At 41.4% G+C, this 20,764-nt stretch overlaps 1 protein-coding gene across 2 annotated transcripts in view; it reads right to left on the bottom strand.

Annotated features, from left to right (window-relative positions):
* The window catches only part of GRAMD2A (GRAM domain containing 2A), a 38,606-nt gene extending 20,104 nt beyond the window's left edge, over positions 1–18,502 (bottom strand). The window contains exons 1-3 of one of the 2 annotated variants that reach the window (XM_042475839.1): positions 18,434–18,502; positions 2,430–2,525; positions 667–730 (exon numbers count right to left, since the gene is read on the bottom strand). In XM_042475839.1, coding sequence (XP_042331773.1) covers positions 667–730; positions 2,430–2,525; positions 18,434–18,459 — 186 coding nt within the window. In that variant the 5' untranslated portion in view covers positions 18,460–18,502. Of the gene's footprint in view, positions 1–666; positions 731–2,429; positions 2,526–14,586; positions 14,705–18,433 lie in introns of those variants that run through there. The other variant, XM_042475840.1, reaches the window with a different exon arrangement.
* Positions 18,503–20,764: the final 2,262 nt, after the last annotated feature.

Here is a 20,764-nt window from a genome sequence, read left to right as displayed (position 1 = left end):
GCTGGAGATAATGAGAACTGTAGCCAAATACATTTGGAAGGTGCAAGGTTCTAAGAAATTGTTCTAGAATAAAATAGAACTCCCCCAAAATTCATTTCCAAAAATCCCCCTCACTGAGGTGAGCAACTACAGTGGGCCCTTAGTATCCCTTGAGGTTTAGTTCCAAGATCCACCCTGGAACCCAAAATCTGTGAGTGCTCATGTTCCATTATACACAGTGATGTAGTAAAATAGTGTCCCTTATATATAATGGCAAAATCAAGGTTTGCTTTTTGGATTTAAAAAATATATATTTTCACACCATGGATGGTTGACCCTATTTATGTAGCACACACAGACACACACACCTACAGTAAAGAAGCTGATGAAAGAAAACTATAACAGTGGTAATGAAACAGGAAAAACAAACACTGGAGAGGCCTCAAAAGGTTTTTAAAAACATACAGCAGATGTTCCTAGCCTAGGTTTCCTCTGCAGATGAAGCCAAGAGTAGAAGGCGGAGCAGCAGGGCTCAGAGAAAAAGTTGCAGCTCTCAGTCCAGCAGGCCAGGTGGTTCATAAAATAAAACACAAGCTGCATCCATACACACAATGATTCTCAACAGCGCCATCCACAAGAGTGGCAGAAAAGCCCTACAAAGTGAGGATGTGCTTTGCCCAGACTCACCACCACCACTTCTCTGTGACATTTCTTGAGCTCCTCGTCCTTTACGGCATCACTCAAGTGCAGGCTGCAAGACAAAAGAGAAAATTCATGGAAGATTTGTCTTCTTTCACTCTCTTACAATGGTATACACATACACAGACTTCATTTATTTAGTTAGATTTATATCCTGCTCCACAACTAAAAAGATGCTCAAAGCAGCTTATGTTTCAATTATATACATAAATGCAGAGAAACAGAGAAAGGAAGGACAGGATAGTCCTTTCCCATGGGGTCGTAATTGAAAAAGGCACAACACAAAAGGAAAAGTGGATGGGGAGGGAAGAGGAAAACAGGAAAACTCAAGACAATTTTTGGGGATCCCTCAGCTGGATGCAATGGCTTTAGGTTGGCTATAAATAAACAGCAAATATTTACTCCATCTTTCTTTGTTTCTTTCCCTATGCACCCACACACTGTAAGATTCAATCCTGAGAATCTCTTGATGTTCTACTGTTTGCCACATGACTACTGCTGGTGGGCTATTTGTAGTAATTGGCTCAGCATCATGGAAACAGCTGTCCACTGATGCCCAACACATCTGGGATCTTGTCCTTCCCTGCACCTTCAAACGGCTTTAAAGACCTGCATGCTCAGATAGGTTTCTGAACTCTCCTGTGCAAAGTGGTTTTATCAGCTGCTGCTTTGCCTTTCTGTTTGTCATTCCTTTTTATGGTTTTATTGTTATATTATATTACAATATAAGTTGCAAGCAAGATAAACATTTACTATACAGCACACAGAACGACAGGGAAGGGTAGGGCTAAAGAATACAGTATTCTGAATTTTGAGTGGGATTTGGAAAGCAACCTTCCCATCTCCTAACTTAAGGTATCCTTTCCTTTTCTAGGGACATCAGTTCAGTGGGGGCTTCCCTCACAGGAGTCAAAGCAGCATTAAGAAGGAAGAGAGGCTGGAAAATGGCTCAGTGGTCCTTTCCCATATGCCACTCCCGAGTTGCTGCAGCCAAACTCAGCCGGCCATCATGAAGCGATCTGGAGTGCCAGTCCATGCAAGTTTACTCAAAAGCAATTCCCACCATCTTCAAAAGGTCTGATTCCAAGAGCAGAGCTTGGGAATATTTCTGTTTTGGACTACAGTCCCCAGGATCCAGCTACTAATACCCCTCTAGTCCTGGAATCCCAGCTCAGCTTCCTGATTTCTGGGTTTCTCAGAGCTGGGTGTATGTGAATAAAAATTACTTTTTGGGACTATGACTCCCAGAATCTCCAGGTCCACATGGTGTCTGTGGATTTTAGGAGCTGTAGTCCTAAAAAGTCAATCCCCACCCTGTGCTCTGGGTAAGAGTACATTAAATTCATAGAATTACAGAGTTGGTAGGGAATTCAAGGGCCATCTGTTCCTACCCCCTGCCACACTAAAGCTAAAACACTCCTGAAAGATGCCTATCCAATCTCTGTTTAAAAATCTCCAAAGATGGAAAGTCCATCACACTCCAAGGCAATCTATTCCACTGCTCTTTCAGGAACACAGCTCTTTCATGGGGGAAAAAGAGTTCTTCCTACATGTTTAGGTGCAATCTCTTTGCTTGTGATTTGAATTCATTCGTTTATGTAATAGTCTCTGGAGCAACAAAAAACGAGCTTGCTCCATTTTCTACATGACATCTCTTCTTATAAGAATTTACCTTAAGTCACCCTAAGCCAGTATTTTGAACTTTGATCCAGGAACTCAGTCCTTTACAATGTAAAGTGCATCACACTCACTTGCCATTTGGGGAATCCAAACTCTTTTCTTTGTGCAGTGCCTCCAGCTTGTCCAGACTGTGCATGGGCCTGGCTTTTTCATGCATTGGTTTCGTGCTGCAGACAGGTAGAGACAGGGAAAGAAAACATGTACAAAAATTAACATGTATGCATTTCTTTATAAGATTTATTTATTTATTTAAATATGTCTATCCTGCTCTCTGCCATGAGAAGTCATGTTAGGGTAGCATGCCATTAAAATAATATAAACAATTTCAGATTTTAAAAAAACAAAACAAAACCCAAAGTAATTTAAATAGGATAAAAACATATTAGATCAACTGTTAAGACAGCAAAAAACAGTTAAAACCCTGCACTTCTATACTTTCAAAAATATTAAAATTAAGTCTCCAAATATTTAATATAAGCCACATTTCAACTTGGAACCTGAAAGAAACCAACGCTGGCCTCCAAGGAAAGGGCATTTCATAAGCAGGGTGCCACAGCAGAGAAGGCAATCTCTTATCTCCCTGCAAGATATATTGTTCCCATTAGTGGGAAATAGAGCAGGGCCCCATCAGGAGATCTCAGTACTCAATACTCAGGCAGGTATATATAGGGAGAGACACTCCTTTTAAGTATCAGGATTTCAAGACATTTAAGACTTTGAATGACATACCAGAAATTCATACTAGAATTCATACCAGAAATGAATTGGGCCCCAGTGCAGCTCCCTTACAACTGGTGTTATGTGTTGTCTGTGTGAATTTTATTTAATGCTCAGTGTTTTAAAAAGCAAAAAACATATATTTATTAATTACATTTATATCCTGCATCTCCCCAATACACTCAAGACAGTGTACATCTTCCTTCTCCCAACAATCCTTCAAGTTAGATCAGACTGAGTGACTACTCCAATGAATTTTATCCAGTAAGTTTAAGGGCTCAATAAAATGTTGAACCTGATCTTCTCAGTCCCAAGCACAACATTTTCTAGCCATTAAATCCATACAAAACTAAATGTATTAAAAATGGGTTAAAACCAATTTAATCTTGCAATCCATTAAAACCACCAGAGACTAAAAGAGGCATCATGTATGTGTGTATATGTTATGCCTTCAAGTCGCCCCTTGACTCACGCCACTTAATAACACAACGCAGCAGCAGAAATTATTAGTTCTCTAGGAAGACAAGCCATCCAGGATACGTATAATAAAAACACATGATGCTGCCTCAGAGCCTGGAAAAGTTATTTTGGGGGACTACTGTTCCTGGTGTCACCCAGAGACCATAGCCATTGGTCATAATGACTAGTGAATTCTGCAAGTAGTAGCCCCAGAATTATTTCCCTCCTGGTTCTGACTGCTGTCTTATACAGAATCAAATAACTGGCATAACCAATTCAGCACAGTCAGCACCAGGAATAAGGCAAACCTGTCCTCCATTTATTCTGAAATATCTTCTCTATAGGCCCGTGTGAGCATGATCAGTGCTTAGAGATTCTACAGAGTGAAATGCAAAACCCAACTGCTAGTACTAACCAGAATAGATTAATTCAGAACTTAATCAACTGCTGATGGTTTATCTTTATGTAAATCCGTTTGACTGAATGGGTCTCATCTAGCTGGTACCAGCTGGTACTAGATGGATTTAAGCTGTAGTAGATGCCATGTTGCCTACTCCCAGTCTAAACAAACAGGCAGTACCTTTCAGGTCCCAGCTTTTTTCCAGATCAACTTGGGAAATGCCAAGGATTGAACATGGGACATTCAGCATGTAAAACAGGCATTCCACCATGAAGTTTGGCCACTGGACCCACATCCAGGAAGGAAGATTCCAAGTTGTTCCTACTGAAAGCCCAAATTATATCCAGCCATATAAAACCTGCTAAGAGACACTTTCCCTGAATGCAGGCAAAAAAATTAAAACAAAATAAAATAAAAGGTGATTTAAATCACTAAAGCTCAATTTAAAAAAAAACTTGTGAAAAAATTTGACTACTATCTCTTGTAGCAGAGGACCAAAGTGTTGGGCTAATGCAGTACACATATTTTTCTGCCTGCAAAGATAAAGGAAAGAGCTGCTCTCCATAGTGCTAGAAAAGCAAGTGCCTAGCCATCAAAGAAAGAAAACCCAACAAGAAAAGGAGGGGTTGGAAACAACCAGATATATTGGTACAAAAGTAGTCTTCCTTGCAGTCACCAACTTCCTTCCCCCATTAGTAACAGCCACAAGGTTCCACCTGAATTGCATTGATTTATCTAAGTCACACTTTAAAAAGCAATACTATAAATCATGTTTGCCTTAGTTGTGGAAAAATGGGGCCTTTGACATTGAAAGTGTCACAAGTACTAGCCAATCAGTGCCCGAAGCAGCTGCTCAGCCCTGGCATATAGCCTTGTTGCCTTGCGACTGTACACTCTACCTATTAGGAAAAAGATCACAGGAAGGGAAGAAACTTCTGCTTCTACACATAATTCCTATCCCTGTATCAAATCAAGATTTGGAAATAATGTGATATTCCAAATATGCCTGGACTGCAACTGCCATGACCCTCCACCACTGCCTATGCTTGCCTGGACTGATGGGAGGTGCAACCCAACAATATGTGGAGAGACATAAGTTGCCCCCATTTGTATTAAATTGTGGCAGCATTTAAGTTCCTGTTGTTCCTGATGATGATGATGATTTTTAAAGTGCTAAATAACAACAAGAATGGAAGCATCATCTGTAAAGACAATTGCAATTCCCAAACTGTTATTTGAACACTAAATAAATAAGTAATCAACAGGTGTATTATCGCTCTCTGAAACTAGTTGTCCAGCCAATCTTCTGTGGACTTTCCAGGTTAGTACTCCTCTCTCTGTAACAAAAGCACAGGTCTGGACCACAGAACAGATGGAGAAGATTAAAAACATAAAGGACTTGAGAAGGAAGTCAACAATATGGCTGGGACAATTTGCTGTCTAGCAAGCCACACATAGGGAAAGCAACGATTCTGCTTGCAGTCTTTATCTGTGTCAACTAAAAGAGATAAAGCCGCATAAGTAAGGAAGGGTGTGATATGTTACTTTATAAACTCTGCTATGTGGACAATGTGCAGATCTTGAAGCAATTTATAAGTAGACTGGCTGCCACCATCACTCACCTTCAGAAATGTGATTAACCCTTGAAATTCAGCTACACTTACGTTCATAACATAATGGAGGGAACAACTGACCTATGCCATATTTGACACAGAAGCCCCACTGCAACTTGAAGGAGGAGACAGATAAAGCCTTATTGGAGTTACCCCTCCAAAGTGGCACTCTTCTAATGCATTTGATTTCATACCCTCCAACATTTCACAAATTAAAATGAGGGGATGTGTGGCCAAGCAACATTGGAGCATGACCAAGTTGGCAAAAATTATTACTGAGGAAGAACACCTAAGCTAGCAAAGGTTTCAAGAGTTTGGTTTGCCTGAGCCTACTGAGGAAGGCCAGTTGAGTGTAAAATATTTTTGCATTCTGAACTCAGCTTGAAGTAAGTTGAGAATGTAAGGGAGAAATGAGAGGAAGAGAGAAAAACAAGACCTTTAAAAAGTAGCTTAAAAAGTGAGATGGTAAAAGACTGAGAATGTCCCTGCCAAATTGGAACAGTTGGCGAGCATGAAACTGCCATCATCCCTGACCAGCATGGCTACAGGTAATGGGAACTGTCATAAAATACATTTGAAGAGTATTGGGTTGGGAATAAACTGCTTTGGCTGTATATGTGTAAATACAAAAGCAAATATGATGTAGAAGCATCGTTTACATTTCCATGGCTCTGACTCCTGGAAAGGAACCTTCAAACCTAGGTAGCAATGCTATCACTGGTACATTTCACAGTTGGGAAAATAGGAGGCCTACAGAAGAATATAACTGTATCTCCCATATTTGTTGTTGTTGTGTGCCTTCAAATATATTCCATAGAAGCCTGCCCAAAATTTTAGATCTTCAATGGAGGTCCTGTTACATGTTCCATCATCTTGCAAGGTTAGTTTCGTGTCCACATGTGAGAAGATATTCTCTGTAGCAACACCCCAATTGTGGAACTCCCTATCACAAGGCTGGCCCCATGAGCTTCCAATGGGCAGCCAAATCAGTGTTCTTCCGCATGTCATCTATGGTTTCTGAAAACACTGTCTCATTTGTTTGTTTCGACGTTATTTTTAAGGACCAATTTTGGTTTGTTTTAAAAATTCTTAATGAGTATTTTAATCTCTTTTTAAAGTTTTGTCACTATATTGTTTTATATACTTTTTCCTGTTGTGCATTTGTCTAAGGGCCCTGGTGAGCCGGGAAGCAATAAATAAATAAATCTCTCTCTCTCTCTCTCTCTCTCTCTCTCTCACACACACACACACACACACATATATATATACACACACACATACATACATACATACAAAAATAGTAAACAACTGCACCCAAAATAGAAATCTGGGTCAAGAATATTAGACCTTCAAAAGAACCCACTGACCTACAGTCTTCTGCTACTTCAAATACTGTAGTGACTGAAGCACACAAAGGGCAATTTTTATGTTTTACAAGTAAAAACGTTTTTCTAAGTTCTCTCTCTAGACAGATCCATCATTCAAAGGCAGAGAGGAAAAAATTATCAGAAAGTGTGTGTTAAAAGTGTGTGTGTGTGTGTGTGTGTGTACACACACACACACACATTCATGTGCTCACTTTCAAGTTCCCTGTCAACTTACGGTGAACCCATGAATTCATAGGGCTTTCTTAGGTAAGGATTACCCAGTTCCCTCTTCTGAAATACAGCCTACAGTACCTGGTATAAGTTGGCAGTGGTAGCAAATTGGAGACTTGGAGTTGGCACTACATCTTAAAAGACAACAAATCTGTTCTCCTTGGTCAAGAGGTGAGTTGGTGCCAAGAGAACCCTTCCTCTAGCCTTGCAAGCCTGACAACAGATATGGCACAAAGAAACACTCATAGGCTGGGTCTTCCAGCAGAGTCACATTATGCTTGCATTATGCAACCCTCATACTGAATAGCAACACAGCACAATGTATGGGGATAAATTATCAATGTGCATGACTCACAACCTTTTGCACAATGGCATAGTGCAAGGCACAACAGCAATGTACATTCATGAGCTACTCTGTACTTTGATATGCACCTCTATGTACGACTACTTACACCAGTGTCTGTAGGCTATGATGATCACATACCTTCCAGAAAATGCATTACATATAGTTAGTGCAAATTACCCTAGTCAGAAGGCCCTTTGCAATGTTGCTCTGCTACACAGTGTTTTGTGTCCTTGCTTATTTTCATTACTCTCTAAACAAGTGTTCTGTCCAGGAACAGCATATTTCACTCTGAACTTCCCCAGCAGTTCTGTCTGCTGCCCCTTATCTCCCAGATAGCTTTGATTATCAGTGAACCAGCTTTGCAGGAGTGTTATGGAAAACCCAAAGTAAATAATGCTTGAGCCAAAAGGTCCACACAGGACCAAGAGGTCACCAGCAAAGCCCTCAACAACCTTTGAAGTGCTACAATCCCAACCCTCAGAGAGGGCAGGAAATTGCTCAAAATAGACAAGCCATTCAAGATAAGGAGGTTAAAGAAATCACCGGAAACCAAACAACTAGGTCTGTCCTGAAACAAACTTTTAAAAAGGTAGGCAGGTTGTGCCATGTTGGGCTGCTGAGCATTACAAGGACCAGGTGGTTTCTAACTTGTACAGGAAAGGCCCTGAAGACCCAAGGAAGCCATCCAAGGGATATAAATTATTTTAAAAAGATTTTTATTCCTTTTTATGAGACATGAAGTTGAAGAAAATATTTAGCACAACACTGCATATAAAGAATATATTTTACTTTTCCGCTTGAGAAATATCATCAAGAAGATCTGCAGTTTCCAGAAACTGAAATTAAATGAATTGGTAGCATCTGCTCACATCTCTTTTCCATTTTCAACCCATTTCCCCCACCACAGAGGATGGATGGCTAGCACCTTAGCAGGGGTTTACTTCCAAAACACTCAACTCGAGTCATGGTTTCTATTTGCTGCACCTTGCTTGTGTGATAAGGAGAAGCCATAACTCCTTTATTTCACATTAGTATTATATTTAGAACATTTTCTGGATTGAGGATTTTTAAAAAATCAATAAAAACTGCTAAGCATGATAATACATTACAGACATAAACAAAAAAATATAACAAGAGGTAAAAGCTATAGAAAAATAAAATATTAGAAGAAAGGAAAGTGCCAAATAAATATATGCAGAAGTCAGAGCAAAGGAAGGAAGGAAGGAAAGACTGTTTTCACTTGTCAATATGGAGAGAGTGACAAATGGATTGCCTAAAACATGGATTTCCAAAAACTGGCCACCAGCAAGGAGGCCCTTTTCTCTTGAGTTCCCAGAGCTTGTAAACGTTACTTGTGATAACTGTAACTTCAGGAATTCTCCATTACCTTGCTGGCTGAGGGATTCTGAGAGTTGTACTTTGACACAATTTTTTAAACTACACATCCTGAGTGCAAACTGTAGTGCAAGATGGGGCAGAATCCACAAGAAGACTTCTTCAACCAAACTTGCTGGCCAGGCAAAATTATATGATAAGAGATAAGGCTTAAACTATCCTGATCACAAGTGACTGAAGGCTGAGGGTGTACAGTCTGTCTAGAAACAGACTTGGAGGCCATGCCACTGTCACAAGATAGGAATCACAGACTAGCCTCTAGTCAAGAACCAGCCCCTAATCAAAGCCACTGTTTTGTAGTACGGTATCATTTCTGGATAGATTTCTAAGACAAATCTTTAAAAAACACATTACACTATGTATAGTATCTGTGTTTTTCTTGAAACATAATGGGAAGCATGTGCCTGCACATTATCAGTGGCTTCATACAAAAGAGGAAGCAATTCAGTAGAAGTGAAGATCTGATTGTATGAACACATAATCGGTTTCTCTTAATCTGGTTTCTACTGATAAACTAAAACGTAGTTTGCACAGTCATCAGTTTACGGGTCCCCAGCAGCTTACATGTCCAGATGAAATTAGGTACCTGGAAGACCTGGGTACAAATTTCCACCCAGAAACAAAGCTTACTGGGCAATACTGGTTTTCACTGGGAAAAGCCTGGCAATGTTGCTTTTTTGAATTACAACATCCGGACTCCTGCTCCCCACCAACATGGTCACTGGGTGGCTTTGCTGGGTAGAAGAATTCTGGGACTTATAGTCCATATTTTCCAAGCTCTGAGGTTGGGAAAGACTCAAGTACAAGGAAAGTCCTCCATCCTCAAATAAGAAACAAGGCCAGAATTCTTGAAAATGGGTGAATACATCAGTCTTTATCTGCAAAAGGAGAGAAACAACAGCCAGGACTAAGGACACTGTAAACACTCTTTCCTAAACAAGACCAAGGGTTTTTCCAGTTGGTGCCTTTTTTAAAGTCTGTAGCTACTACCTCTCCCATTCCGGCACTGCTAGGGAGCTGGGTTAGATGAGGCTTGGAGTTGCTTCCAGCAATATCCTCCCATTATTTTATGAACAAACCAAGAGCTGCCTGCAATGCAGCCAAGAGCAAAGAAGGCAACCCATACCTATTTGTGGTGTTTTCAGGTACAAATCACATGAGCCAGCTGACACAGCCATAGATCCTGTGCTATGTAAGCAATAATAAAAATAGACTGCAAACTGTCAGGGACTGCAACTCGCCCAGCTATTAATTTGTTTCCTCCTTCTGTTTCAACAGTGGCTAATGTCTGGGGAAGGGATACATGGGAGAGAAGCATCCTTGTTCACTGAAGTTAATGTATGGAGGAAGTCAAGAGGGTGTGCTTGAGTGATCTTAGAAACTGCAGTGCTGGAACATGGGGGTGATGCATTGGGGGAGATGAGAGGAGACAGCATGATGCGGTTGCTAAAAAATGATTTGGGAAACTGAGGTTCAGACTCCAACTCAGACTGGAGACTTAACATATAGCCCAGTCTACTTCGCAAGGTTGCGGAGAGGCTAGGAGAGTGCTGTGGGCAACTTGAATGACAGCAGGAAATAAATAAGCCACATTTGGCTTAGCCTGTATGCACTGGTGAATCCAAAAATACAGGCAGAGGGGTTGGTTCACACCAACAAACTAGTTCTAGTAGTTTATATCAGATCATGTAGCTAATGGATTTTACCCATCTTTTCATGACCAAGGCGCCCCCAAATCCTTAGCATCTTAACTAGGACAGCTCAGACAATATATTAGTGCTGGGAAAACCCATTTCCCCCCTTGGTACTGTACTGTTTGCAGCTAAATGCTCAGAGGGACCAAGGAAACTTCAGGGCTGGCAAGTGATATTGCCATTCATGCAAATGACTCTTCCCTATGAGCACTGGGACCATTACCTAAAAACAGGGAAATGCCTCCATTAATTCACAACAGCTGCTTCATAGTATTCAAAGGACAGATGCCAGGGATCTTTGGCATGCCAAGCATAAGCTCTATCACCAAGATCAGCTATCCTGCCTTCCCTGAAAGGAAAAAAAAGCACTCACGTTGACAAAGAAGATACTGAAATTCACAGCACTGCAATTTTTGCTTCTTATAGCCTCCTTGAATTGTCTTCCTATGTTATACAGTCTTCCCAATGCTTCTTTTCTTGCCACCTTCCCTCTCCCTTTTTTCTCATACGCCAAACTAGGTCAGTACATAGGAGGAGGTGGGGAAGAGTTCCTTGCTATTTCAGCACTGGTTACTGAATTCTTTCCCAAAGTGAAGCAGTACTTCCTTCCCAGAGGGCAAATAATACTGCTGTCCCAGCCTGGTGCCCAAACCACAAATTCACTTCTGCAGTCCGGAGATAAACTGAATTTTCTTCTGCAAGACTCTAACCAGCAAGTGGCACAGAAGCCAGTCCTTTCTGCAGTTAAAACAGCCAGTATTAAAGGGGGGGGGGGGGATGAAAATAGCAATATAATCTTTTTTCTTTTCTTTTTTCAAATTTACTACACTCTATATATTTGGTACTTTTTATTATAATTGTCTGTTTTTGATATAGTCTGTTGATTTAAAAAGCACCAAGAAGTGATGAAATCTCACTCCCAGCTACTGAAAATGGTGGTAATTTCAGGGTATTCTTTTGGACATGGAACAGAAGATTATCCAGGCAGTTCTCCACATCAACAGTAGATATACAATAACAACAAAATAAATAAGCAATAATTTACTACTTGACAACCATCTTTGCCACCTCTACTTATCTAATGGCAGGGCTAGTCCTGTGGCCTGATGCATAAATTAAAAGTATATCTCAGTGAAGTGGCACTGTTCCTGAGCATTACTTCTTTAACAGAAAATTTGGTACCAGAGGGAGGAATGACATGGAGACATGAGGAATAGATTCCTACACCACACACAAACAAAAAAGGGAGAATAGTTCAAGATATTTCAGCAAACCTTTCCTTCAAAACTAACAATATGCACATGTAAAATGGAACAATCAGGTTAGGTAAGCCTTGCATAAATTACCAAGAACATGTTGAACCTTCTTAGGGTGCATCTGCACAATAGAATTAATTTGACACCACTTTAATTGCCATGGCTTTAATATGGGATTCTGGGATTTGTAGTTTGGTGAGATATTTAGCCTTCTCTATCAGAGCACTCCAGAGCCACAATAGACTACCAATCTCAGAATTCCAGAGGATGGAGCCATGACAGTTAAAGCAGGGTCAAATTGCGTTAATTCAGCCGTGTGGTAGCAACCTTAGAAACCACTTGAAGGCTTCTTCCAAAACACAACCAGGGATGAGCTTCTCTTTCAGCAGGATCCATTTTTCTTATGTTTTCCATTTTCGTGGCTAAATTTATTAAATATACTGAGGGTAGCAGTTCAGCATATTTCAGCCACGTTTTTATAGAAAGCTGTCAATATGCACATGAAAAATCAAACAACCAGGTCAGGTAAACCTTGCATTAGTAGCCAAAAACTTCTCAAACCTTCTAGAGGCTGCCTGAAAACTTTTTCCAAAATGCATCCAGGGATAATTTTTTCTCTCTTTCACCAGTCTCTACTTTTCTTATGATTTTCATTTCTGTGGGCAAGCAGGCTTCTCTTTTTTATTATTTTATTTTAATTTATTCTGCTATGCACACTTGCTCACTAAAGCATTCTGGAGGTAGCTGTTTTTTGCACTGCTTGCTGTAGGCAGGCACATGCAGCTTCGACAGAGTACCCTAGAGTAGAATCCTGTTCCTTTCCAGTTCCAGCCCTGTTTATCGCATTGTTTACTGCATATAAACTGCTGCAACCTGACACCCAAAGTGTTTCTCCAAGCTTTCTTCACCATCCTTCAAATGTCAGTGCTGCTAAAAAGAGACAGCTGGACAAAGGATGGCTCTTCGCTCACTCTAGCTAGACAGCTAAAGCCAGCTAAAGCTGGTATAGCACTGTGGTTTGAGTGTTGGTCTGACTCTGGAGACCAGGCTTTGATTCCCAGCTCAACCATAAAACCCACTGGGTGACCTTGGGGAAGTCACTGTATACAGAGCAGCCAGTGCTGCATAGAGGTTTGAGTGTTCTACTCTGGAGACCAAGGTTCAAATCTCAGCATGGCCATGGAAACCAAATAGGTGACTTTGGACAAGGCCTTTGGAGAAGGCAATGGCAAACCTCCTCCAAACAAATCTCCCCCCCCCCAAAAAAATGATAGGTTTGCCTTAGGGTTGTCATAAGTTGGAAAGGACTTAAAGGCACACAACAGCATACAAAGGATGAGGAGGAAAAGAGGGCTGGGGGAGGGCATTAAAAGTTTTTGTAGTGGGGAGCTTCACTGTCAGAAGTTTTGCTAACCAAGGTATGTCTGTTCTACTAGAAGCAGCAAATGCACCAACTTGATTTCAGCACCTGGGCCAGCAAGTCATGAGTTACAAGGGACAGTCTCCCGCACCCTGGCTCTCTCCCCACTCTCCCTGTGTTCGAAAACAAATCAAAGTACAAGGCTGATTCAAGGCTGAGGCCATGCAATCCACAATATACTTGTCTGCAAAGGACTGGACCTACCCAGTGTGGATTGGAAGAGGAGGTTTATGCGGCACGAGAGAGAGGATCAAGTAGCTTTTGATCTCAAGCAGGGAGCTGTTTTCTTGGAAATCTCAAATCTATTTCTGGGTAAGCTTTGTAGCTACTTTTAGCCACTCCCAGGCCCACAACAGCTCACAAAGGCTCAGCTCATCCTGTAGACAGAGAAACTGGAGAGAGGCTGTTGAGCGCACTCATTTTGCCCAGGATGTGGCACAAATCAGAACAGCAACACTTATGAGGCATGAGTAGGAAGGGAAAAATGAAAGGCCACAGCTGGAAACAGTACAAATTATATCCTTAGATTATTTTAAATTTATGTTTTAAACAACCATCAGCAGAGATCACATTGTGGTTACAGATCATGGTTTATTTTGGATTCAATAAGCCAGTTCTCTTCCATTCACAGTTCAAGCTTATTGTGATTAGTTTAAAACTAGAAACCAGAGTTCCTAATATCTTACTCTGTTGCACAAAAGAAGAGGAAAGAGTAAGCAAGACTGAATCACACTGTAGCTCATGCACATGACAAGAAGCATGGTTTTCCATGAGATCTGATGCAAGTCAATGTGCCCTAGCCAACATAGCTAATAATGAGGGATGCTGGGCACTGCACACCAACAAATATATGGGAGGCTACAACGCATCAGACCCCATCTGAGCTTGGAAGCTAAGCAGGGTCAGTCCTGGTTGGATAGGAAACCGCCAATGAATACCAGATGCTGTAGCTATATTTCAGGGGAAGGAACTGGCAAAAACCCCTCTAAGTACTCCTTGTCTAAAAAGACCCTATGAAAATTAATGGGGTTGCCATAAATCTACAAGTGTCTTGAAGGCACATTTACACACGCACGCACGCATGTATACATACACACCTAAGTCCCACCCTTGTTTTAGGAGAATAAAGAGTAGCACAAATAGGACCTCTCCCGGGACCAGAGAAAGAACACTGGCTTTAGCTGAGTAGAGGCTGCCTTTTCATACTGATTTCCTGGTTCACAGCTTGATCTCTGTACAGTATTTATTTCGGGAAGTTATGTTTGGCAGCCCAGCATCAGCAAAGGAATGCATTTCCAGGAGTTGAAAATGGTGGAGAACTTAGCCTTACCGGTTTTAACATCAGTCCAGACACACAACTATCGTTTTACACTTTCTTCCTCTTTCTCTGCCCATCTCAGCATCGGAACAGTGCTGTATAACTTGGTAGGTTTGCTTCAGACATTTCAAGTACAAACTGTGGAAAAAAAACATTCTCTTTGTGGTGCATTTCTCATGTTGTGAAACTAACACACTCAACCCAAAAAAGTCTGCTTAAATTTACAGTTCTTTCTTCTCAGGGCAGGTCCTATCTTTTTTTTTTAACTACTCTATACTGCACCTTGTGATGGTGCTGCATGGTATAGTGGTTAGAGGATTGGACTGTTACTTGGGAAACCCTGGTCCAAATTCACATTGTGCCATGAAACTCACTGGGTCATCTAAGCCAGGCAGGCTCTTTTTCAGCCTGACCTGCCTCACAGGATTGTTGTGAGAACAGGGTGCTGAGACATTCCCTTTTTCCAAGACATGTCCTACATTTCAGCCTTCTGTCTGGGAGGAATTCCAAAATATCCTCCATTTTGAGCACAACTAAGAAGCGTGAATTCATATTTTTAGCAGTGTGTTTAGTTTTTATTTTGAAATGTCCTACATTTTTCTGGAATGACCGACATTTTGCAGTGCCTTGTCCTCCTTTGCAGTTAGGACATCCAATCACCCTGTGTGAGAATAACAAGGGAAGGAGGAGAGCCATAGGTGTTGCCTTTATCATAGCCATCCCTTCTGTTCATAAACAACCATTCAGCTCCTTGCAAATCTCATGATTTTGCAAGAAGACAGTAAACAACGTACCCTGAGACAGCAGCAGCTAAAATCTCTCATCAATCCAGCCTTTAGTGTGAGCACAAGCAGTAATGCCTGCTGGAATATTGCAAGTTCTTTAGCATTATTTTCCTTTGCTTCATTCTTTGTTGTATGCCCCTAGATTTTACCCTCGACTTATCCTCGGGTCATATCAAAATCCATAATTTTGGCCCCAAAACCAACCCTTGACTTATACATGAGATCGACATAGTCGATAATATATGGTACCTAATAAATATAGTGATAAATAGTTCTTCATAATATTCTCATTGCATACCCATTAGGATTCCTCTCTTGGAAGCTATGGATAGGAGGGAAGGGATGAGGGCAACCAGACTGACTTGAACCCAGACAAGATGGAGATGCTTGTCATCCTCTCCTTAGTCTGAAGGGGATGAGTTCAATTGTGAAAGGTAGGTTTGCTACTACTTTGCCTGCACATTTTAGATGGATTCTACATGTCATGTCCTGTCCTGCCTCATTCATAGATTGATCCACCAGGTGTCAGCACTGGCACCTTCACCTTGGGTCTCATGCTGCTGCCACATCAAAGGTGCAAGAGTTGTCTGCAACCTTGCCAATGTTGACACAAAAGCAAGAGTTCTACAGGAAGCTTTGGCTGGCATTTTGTTGGTTAGTCCCAACTAGAATAGAATATCAATTGAATAGTGTGAGTCAACATACAAATCCCATTGATTCAATGGACCTACTCTAGTCATGACTACCAACAGGAATTAAGCCTCCATGTGTTACAACCACCAGACCAGGAGGGTGTTGTCATAGGGCCAAAACACACTGTAGAAATCATCCAGTTTTGGACCACTTTAACTGCCCTGGCTCAATGTTAGGGAATTCAGGAACTGTAGTTTTGTGAGACATTGAGCCTTCTCTGTAAGGGAGTTCTGGTGTCACACTAAACTACAATTCCCAGGATTCTCTAGCACTGAGCCAGGGCAGTTAAAGTGGTCTCATACTGGGTTATTTCTGCAGTGTGTTTTGGACTATAGTTTACAGACCCCACACTGGCCTACACCAGAATTTCAGAAAAAAGCTTACTCCCTTACACTATATTGGCACAATTCACTGTGGCCTGCACCATCCAGCAAAACCAGGAGAAGTTACTTTTATTCTGCAATCCCCAGAATCCAGGCAGGCCTGTCTTTTCTAAGATTTACTTTTTTTAGACTGCCATCCCCAAATTTCCTGAGCCAGGAAGGCCACTTATCTATGGCTGCATCCACACCGCCAAAATAATCTGGTCTGACACCACTTTAACTGCCATGCCTCAGGACAAAGAAGTCTAAACATCTCACAAAAAGTACTATTCCCAGAATTCCATAGCCTTGAGCCATGGCAGTTACACTAGTCTCAAACTAGATTATTTCAGCAGTGCAGATGCTGCCTTTGATGATGGTAGCAGTGGGGGAATTCTGCCAGCTGGAGTCCAAAAAAGGAACTTTTCCAAGATCTTCCACCAACTCCTCCTTTGGCCTGAATCACCTTCCTGTCACCTCACCTCACATCCCTCTGACCAAAAGCCATCTGAAAAGCAAGACAGAGCTAAATACAGAGACAGGATTTTTGCAGTTCTGGGGAAAACTACAGGTACATTTAAGCTAAATACAGAGATGCAAAGCTAAATAGAGAGATTAGATTTTTCTGTCATTCCTGCACTTCCGAGATCACAGCACTGCCTCTAAACCACAGGAACTCTCAACCCATAAAGTTGTAACTACCCAGCACCAGCACCGTTTGGATCGATTTTTCCAGCAAAACAATCCCTGCAGCCCATACTACTGGCAAGAATTATACGCATTACTGGGGATAAGGGGAGGAAAAGGTGGGGGAGAGAGAGAGGCCCTAAGTGGATTTTCTGCCTCAATCAGACAAGGCAGAGATTTGCTCAGACGCAATTTAAGCTAGGATTTTTCAAGAGCGGATAAAGGGGAAAAATGCCTGTCCGGGCAAAGGCTGGATTCCTTAGCAGGGAAGGGAAGAGACGGGGAGGTACATGATCAGTCCTTCATCTTGCATTCATTCATTCATCTTGTATCCATCTTGCATTCCAGAAAGGATGTCCCATGAGTCACACCCCAAAAAGGAAAATAACCCCCATCCCCAGGTAAATATCTATCACCCTGACAGCATTTGACCTAAGGAAGGTTGGAGATTTGAGTAAAGCTTCCATGCTAGCTGGGGGATTCTGGGAGCTGTAATCCAAAACAGTAGCTTTTCCAGAGACTACATATCTCTGCCGAGAACAATTCTGTGTTGTTTCAACTCCTACAGTTGGCACAAGTGCAAATTTGAGCTCCTCGTTGTAGGATTAAATCAGTGCACACAGACCCTAGATTCCCATCGTATGGTAGCCAAGCCCAAAAATACAGAGCTGCACCACCACTCCTCCACTTGAACATTAAAAGTGCTTTTGGACATAAGCAAGCCCTTAGTATCTGCTAGGGTTTGGTTCCAGGACCCCCCCATCCCCCCCACCCCGTGGATACCAAAATCCAAGGATGCTCAAATCCCATTGAACACAATGGCACAGTGATATGTGGTGCCCCTTATATTAAATGGCAAAAACAAGATTTGCTTGGGGAATTTATATATCTTTAAATTATTTTCAAGCCGTGGATAGTTGAATCTGTGGATAAAGAATCCATGGATACAAAGGGCCAACTGTATATATAAATCTTTTTTAAAATTCCCAAGACTAGAAACATTACCTTTTCAGTCAACTCTCCCCCAGAAGTCAAAGCATGGTGGGGGGAGGAATCAAAACTGGGAAATTTAAAAAAATTTCAACAACAGATTCCTTCTGCTGATGGGCACTGGCTGATGGGCACAAGCTGGCTGAAGGGCACTGTAGTTCAAAAAAAGTAACCTTTCCAAGCTGGGTGGCAGGAAAAAACCTACAAAGACAGAAAATTACAGTTCTGTTTCAGTAAGACATTATAGTCCTACTAGACTTGAAATGCCAGCATTTCTGAACCATAAATCCAGCCTCCACTCTCAAAACCCAAATTCCCTCCTTCATTGTGCGACACACTTACTGAAACACGAGATGAAAAGTCCCCATCCGGAGGGCCTTCCAGTTATTAGCCAGGCCTTCCCCACCCCATGCCGAGACACGCTCCTTTCACAGCCATCCCTCCTTCTTCAGTTCCCGGACTTCTGTCAAAGCTCCTGCCAGCCGGCAGAGTTGGTTACACAAGCTCTGAATCAGGAAGCTGGCAAACATGTAACTGGAGCATTCTTGGCAGGTCAGCATTCAAACCCGAGGTGGCATCTCCTTAAGCAGCTCACCGGTTGGCAGGGTAGAAGTTTTCTGACAGCGGGGCACTGGGACCTTGAAATACATCCATCGCTTCTTCAAAAGAAGCTCCTGGTTTCCTTGTATAATCCTGCCCCACCGTTGGCACTACAAGCAACTTAGTGTAAGTACATGCACACAAGATAACTGATACTGATGCTGACAGGCACAGTAAGACAAATTTGCCTCTCTCCATTAGGCTTGAAGAAGCAGGGAAATCCCAGATCCTGGAGCAGCAGCATTATTTGGATGCTCTAGCAGTAATTCTCAAACTTTGATCTTCCAAATATTTTGGACTTCAGCTCCCAGAACTCCTGACAGTTGGCCAAGCTAGAAAACCAAAGTTTGGGAACCACTGGGGCTTGGGTCCTTCCACATTGCACTAGTCCCTCCATATTTGCTGGGGTTAGGGGCACAGGACCACTATGAATGTGGAAAAAACGCAAATAACAAAAACACTATGTTTTTATCTGAGAGAACACCTCTCCAGGAATCTCTGGGTCCAACTGTGTGGTCAACATCTGTCAGACATTGACCACAGAATTGCGCTGGAGGAACTACAAATGCCTAGCAGAGTGTTCTCTCTAGGAATCTCTAGGTCCTTCAGTGTGATTTTTGGTTAAAGTTGACCACAGAGCTGTGATGGAGGACCTAGATATTCATAGAGAGAACATATTAATAAAATCCATGAATAATCAAATCTGCAAATGTCAAAGCCACAAATGTGGAGGGATGAGTGTACACCATTCTAGCACCATGATTCCACTCTAACTGCGATGGGAACATCCTACAGCAGTAGTTCCCAAACTTTTCTATGCCCTATACCCTTTCAAAATATTTAATTAATGTTTGCATCAGCTACAAAAGTAACATCATATTGGAAGACGAAGATGTCTAATTTCTAATTTTTGAACCACAAATTGAACCACATACAATACTGCAGGTGAACAAATGGACCAGAAAAAATTAGATTTTAACTCAGTGCATAAAATTAAAATCTAAAGTTAGCAATTAGATTCTAATTTATTCATTAAAAAATGAGTGATAACTCAAGGATACAAACCATTCTTTGTTGCACTGCCTGAAATTTTATTTAGCCAATTAATTAAAAGCAACCTTCCCACAATGATGCTGATCTCTACTACTTTCTCATACATTTGGAAATGAACCGAACTTGTAGGTGTACAGGTCTCTGGGCAGACAGGGGAAAAATTTCATCTGAAATTCCATGAAACTATTGGTGTTGACAGTACTGGTCTGGATAAATCAAGTGTCTGATTAAGTCTAAACAGATTTTTGTTTTCCTCTGAAAGCCTGAGACACAACTGAGACAAACTCACATTTTTGGGATGCTCTCGCATAATGATTTCTCCTACTTTAAAGACATCTATATCTGATTTAGCTAGCCTGGAAGGTATTTACTCAAAAGTAAAAAAATATTAGTGAAATAATAAAGTATGATAGACCATTGGTATTTTGCAGGCTGACTTCAAGTACTTGAAGACTGAAATGTGATGGAAAGCAAAATGTGGCATTTATAATCTGATTAAAAGTTTTTTGTTTGTTTTGCTGAACCCAAACTGTACTGAAAACCATTCACACAGGCACACAACTTGGAAGTCCTTAAAGAGCTATTAGGAGCGTGTGTGAAAATATGTCTAATTGTTTCTAATATGCAATTTTTTGCACTGGGAGTTGCTGAGATCTCCCCTGGCGGTCTCCCATCCCAATAGTAACCACAGTTGACCCTGCTCCCAAGATTAGACAGGATCTAGTGCCTACCTTAAAGATTTTACTGCTCATAACTATGCCTTAGGAAAAGCATTTCAACCTTTTAGCACTGGAGGTGGTGACAACCAAAAGCTTGGAAACCATCAAATTATGATGACATCGTACAGGGAATGTGACCATCTTGGAAACCCAAGAGGACAAGAATTGTCCCAACTGCCTTGCACTAGAGAGCAATCAGAGCAGTTAATTCTGGAATAGACAGAGAAAGTGTTTGACTTGGTAAAAGGTTGTCTCTGTCCCCATTTGTCCTCAAACTTCTAATCCTAGACTGTAAAACCAG

Source organism: Sceloporus undulatus, chromosome 6 (genome assembly GCF_019175285.1).
Source record: "Sceloporus undulatus isolate JIND9_A2432 ecotype Alabama chromosome 6, SceUnd_v1.1, whole genome shotgun sequence".
NCBI classification, from domain to species: Eukaryota; Metazoa; Chordata; class Lepidosauria; order Squamata; family Phrynosomatidae; genus Sceloporus; species Sceloporus undulatus.
The sequence above is the reverse complement of the archived record's forward strand: the minus strand, read 5'-3'. Positions and strand labels throughout refer to the sequence as shown.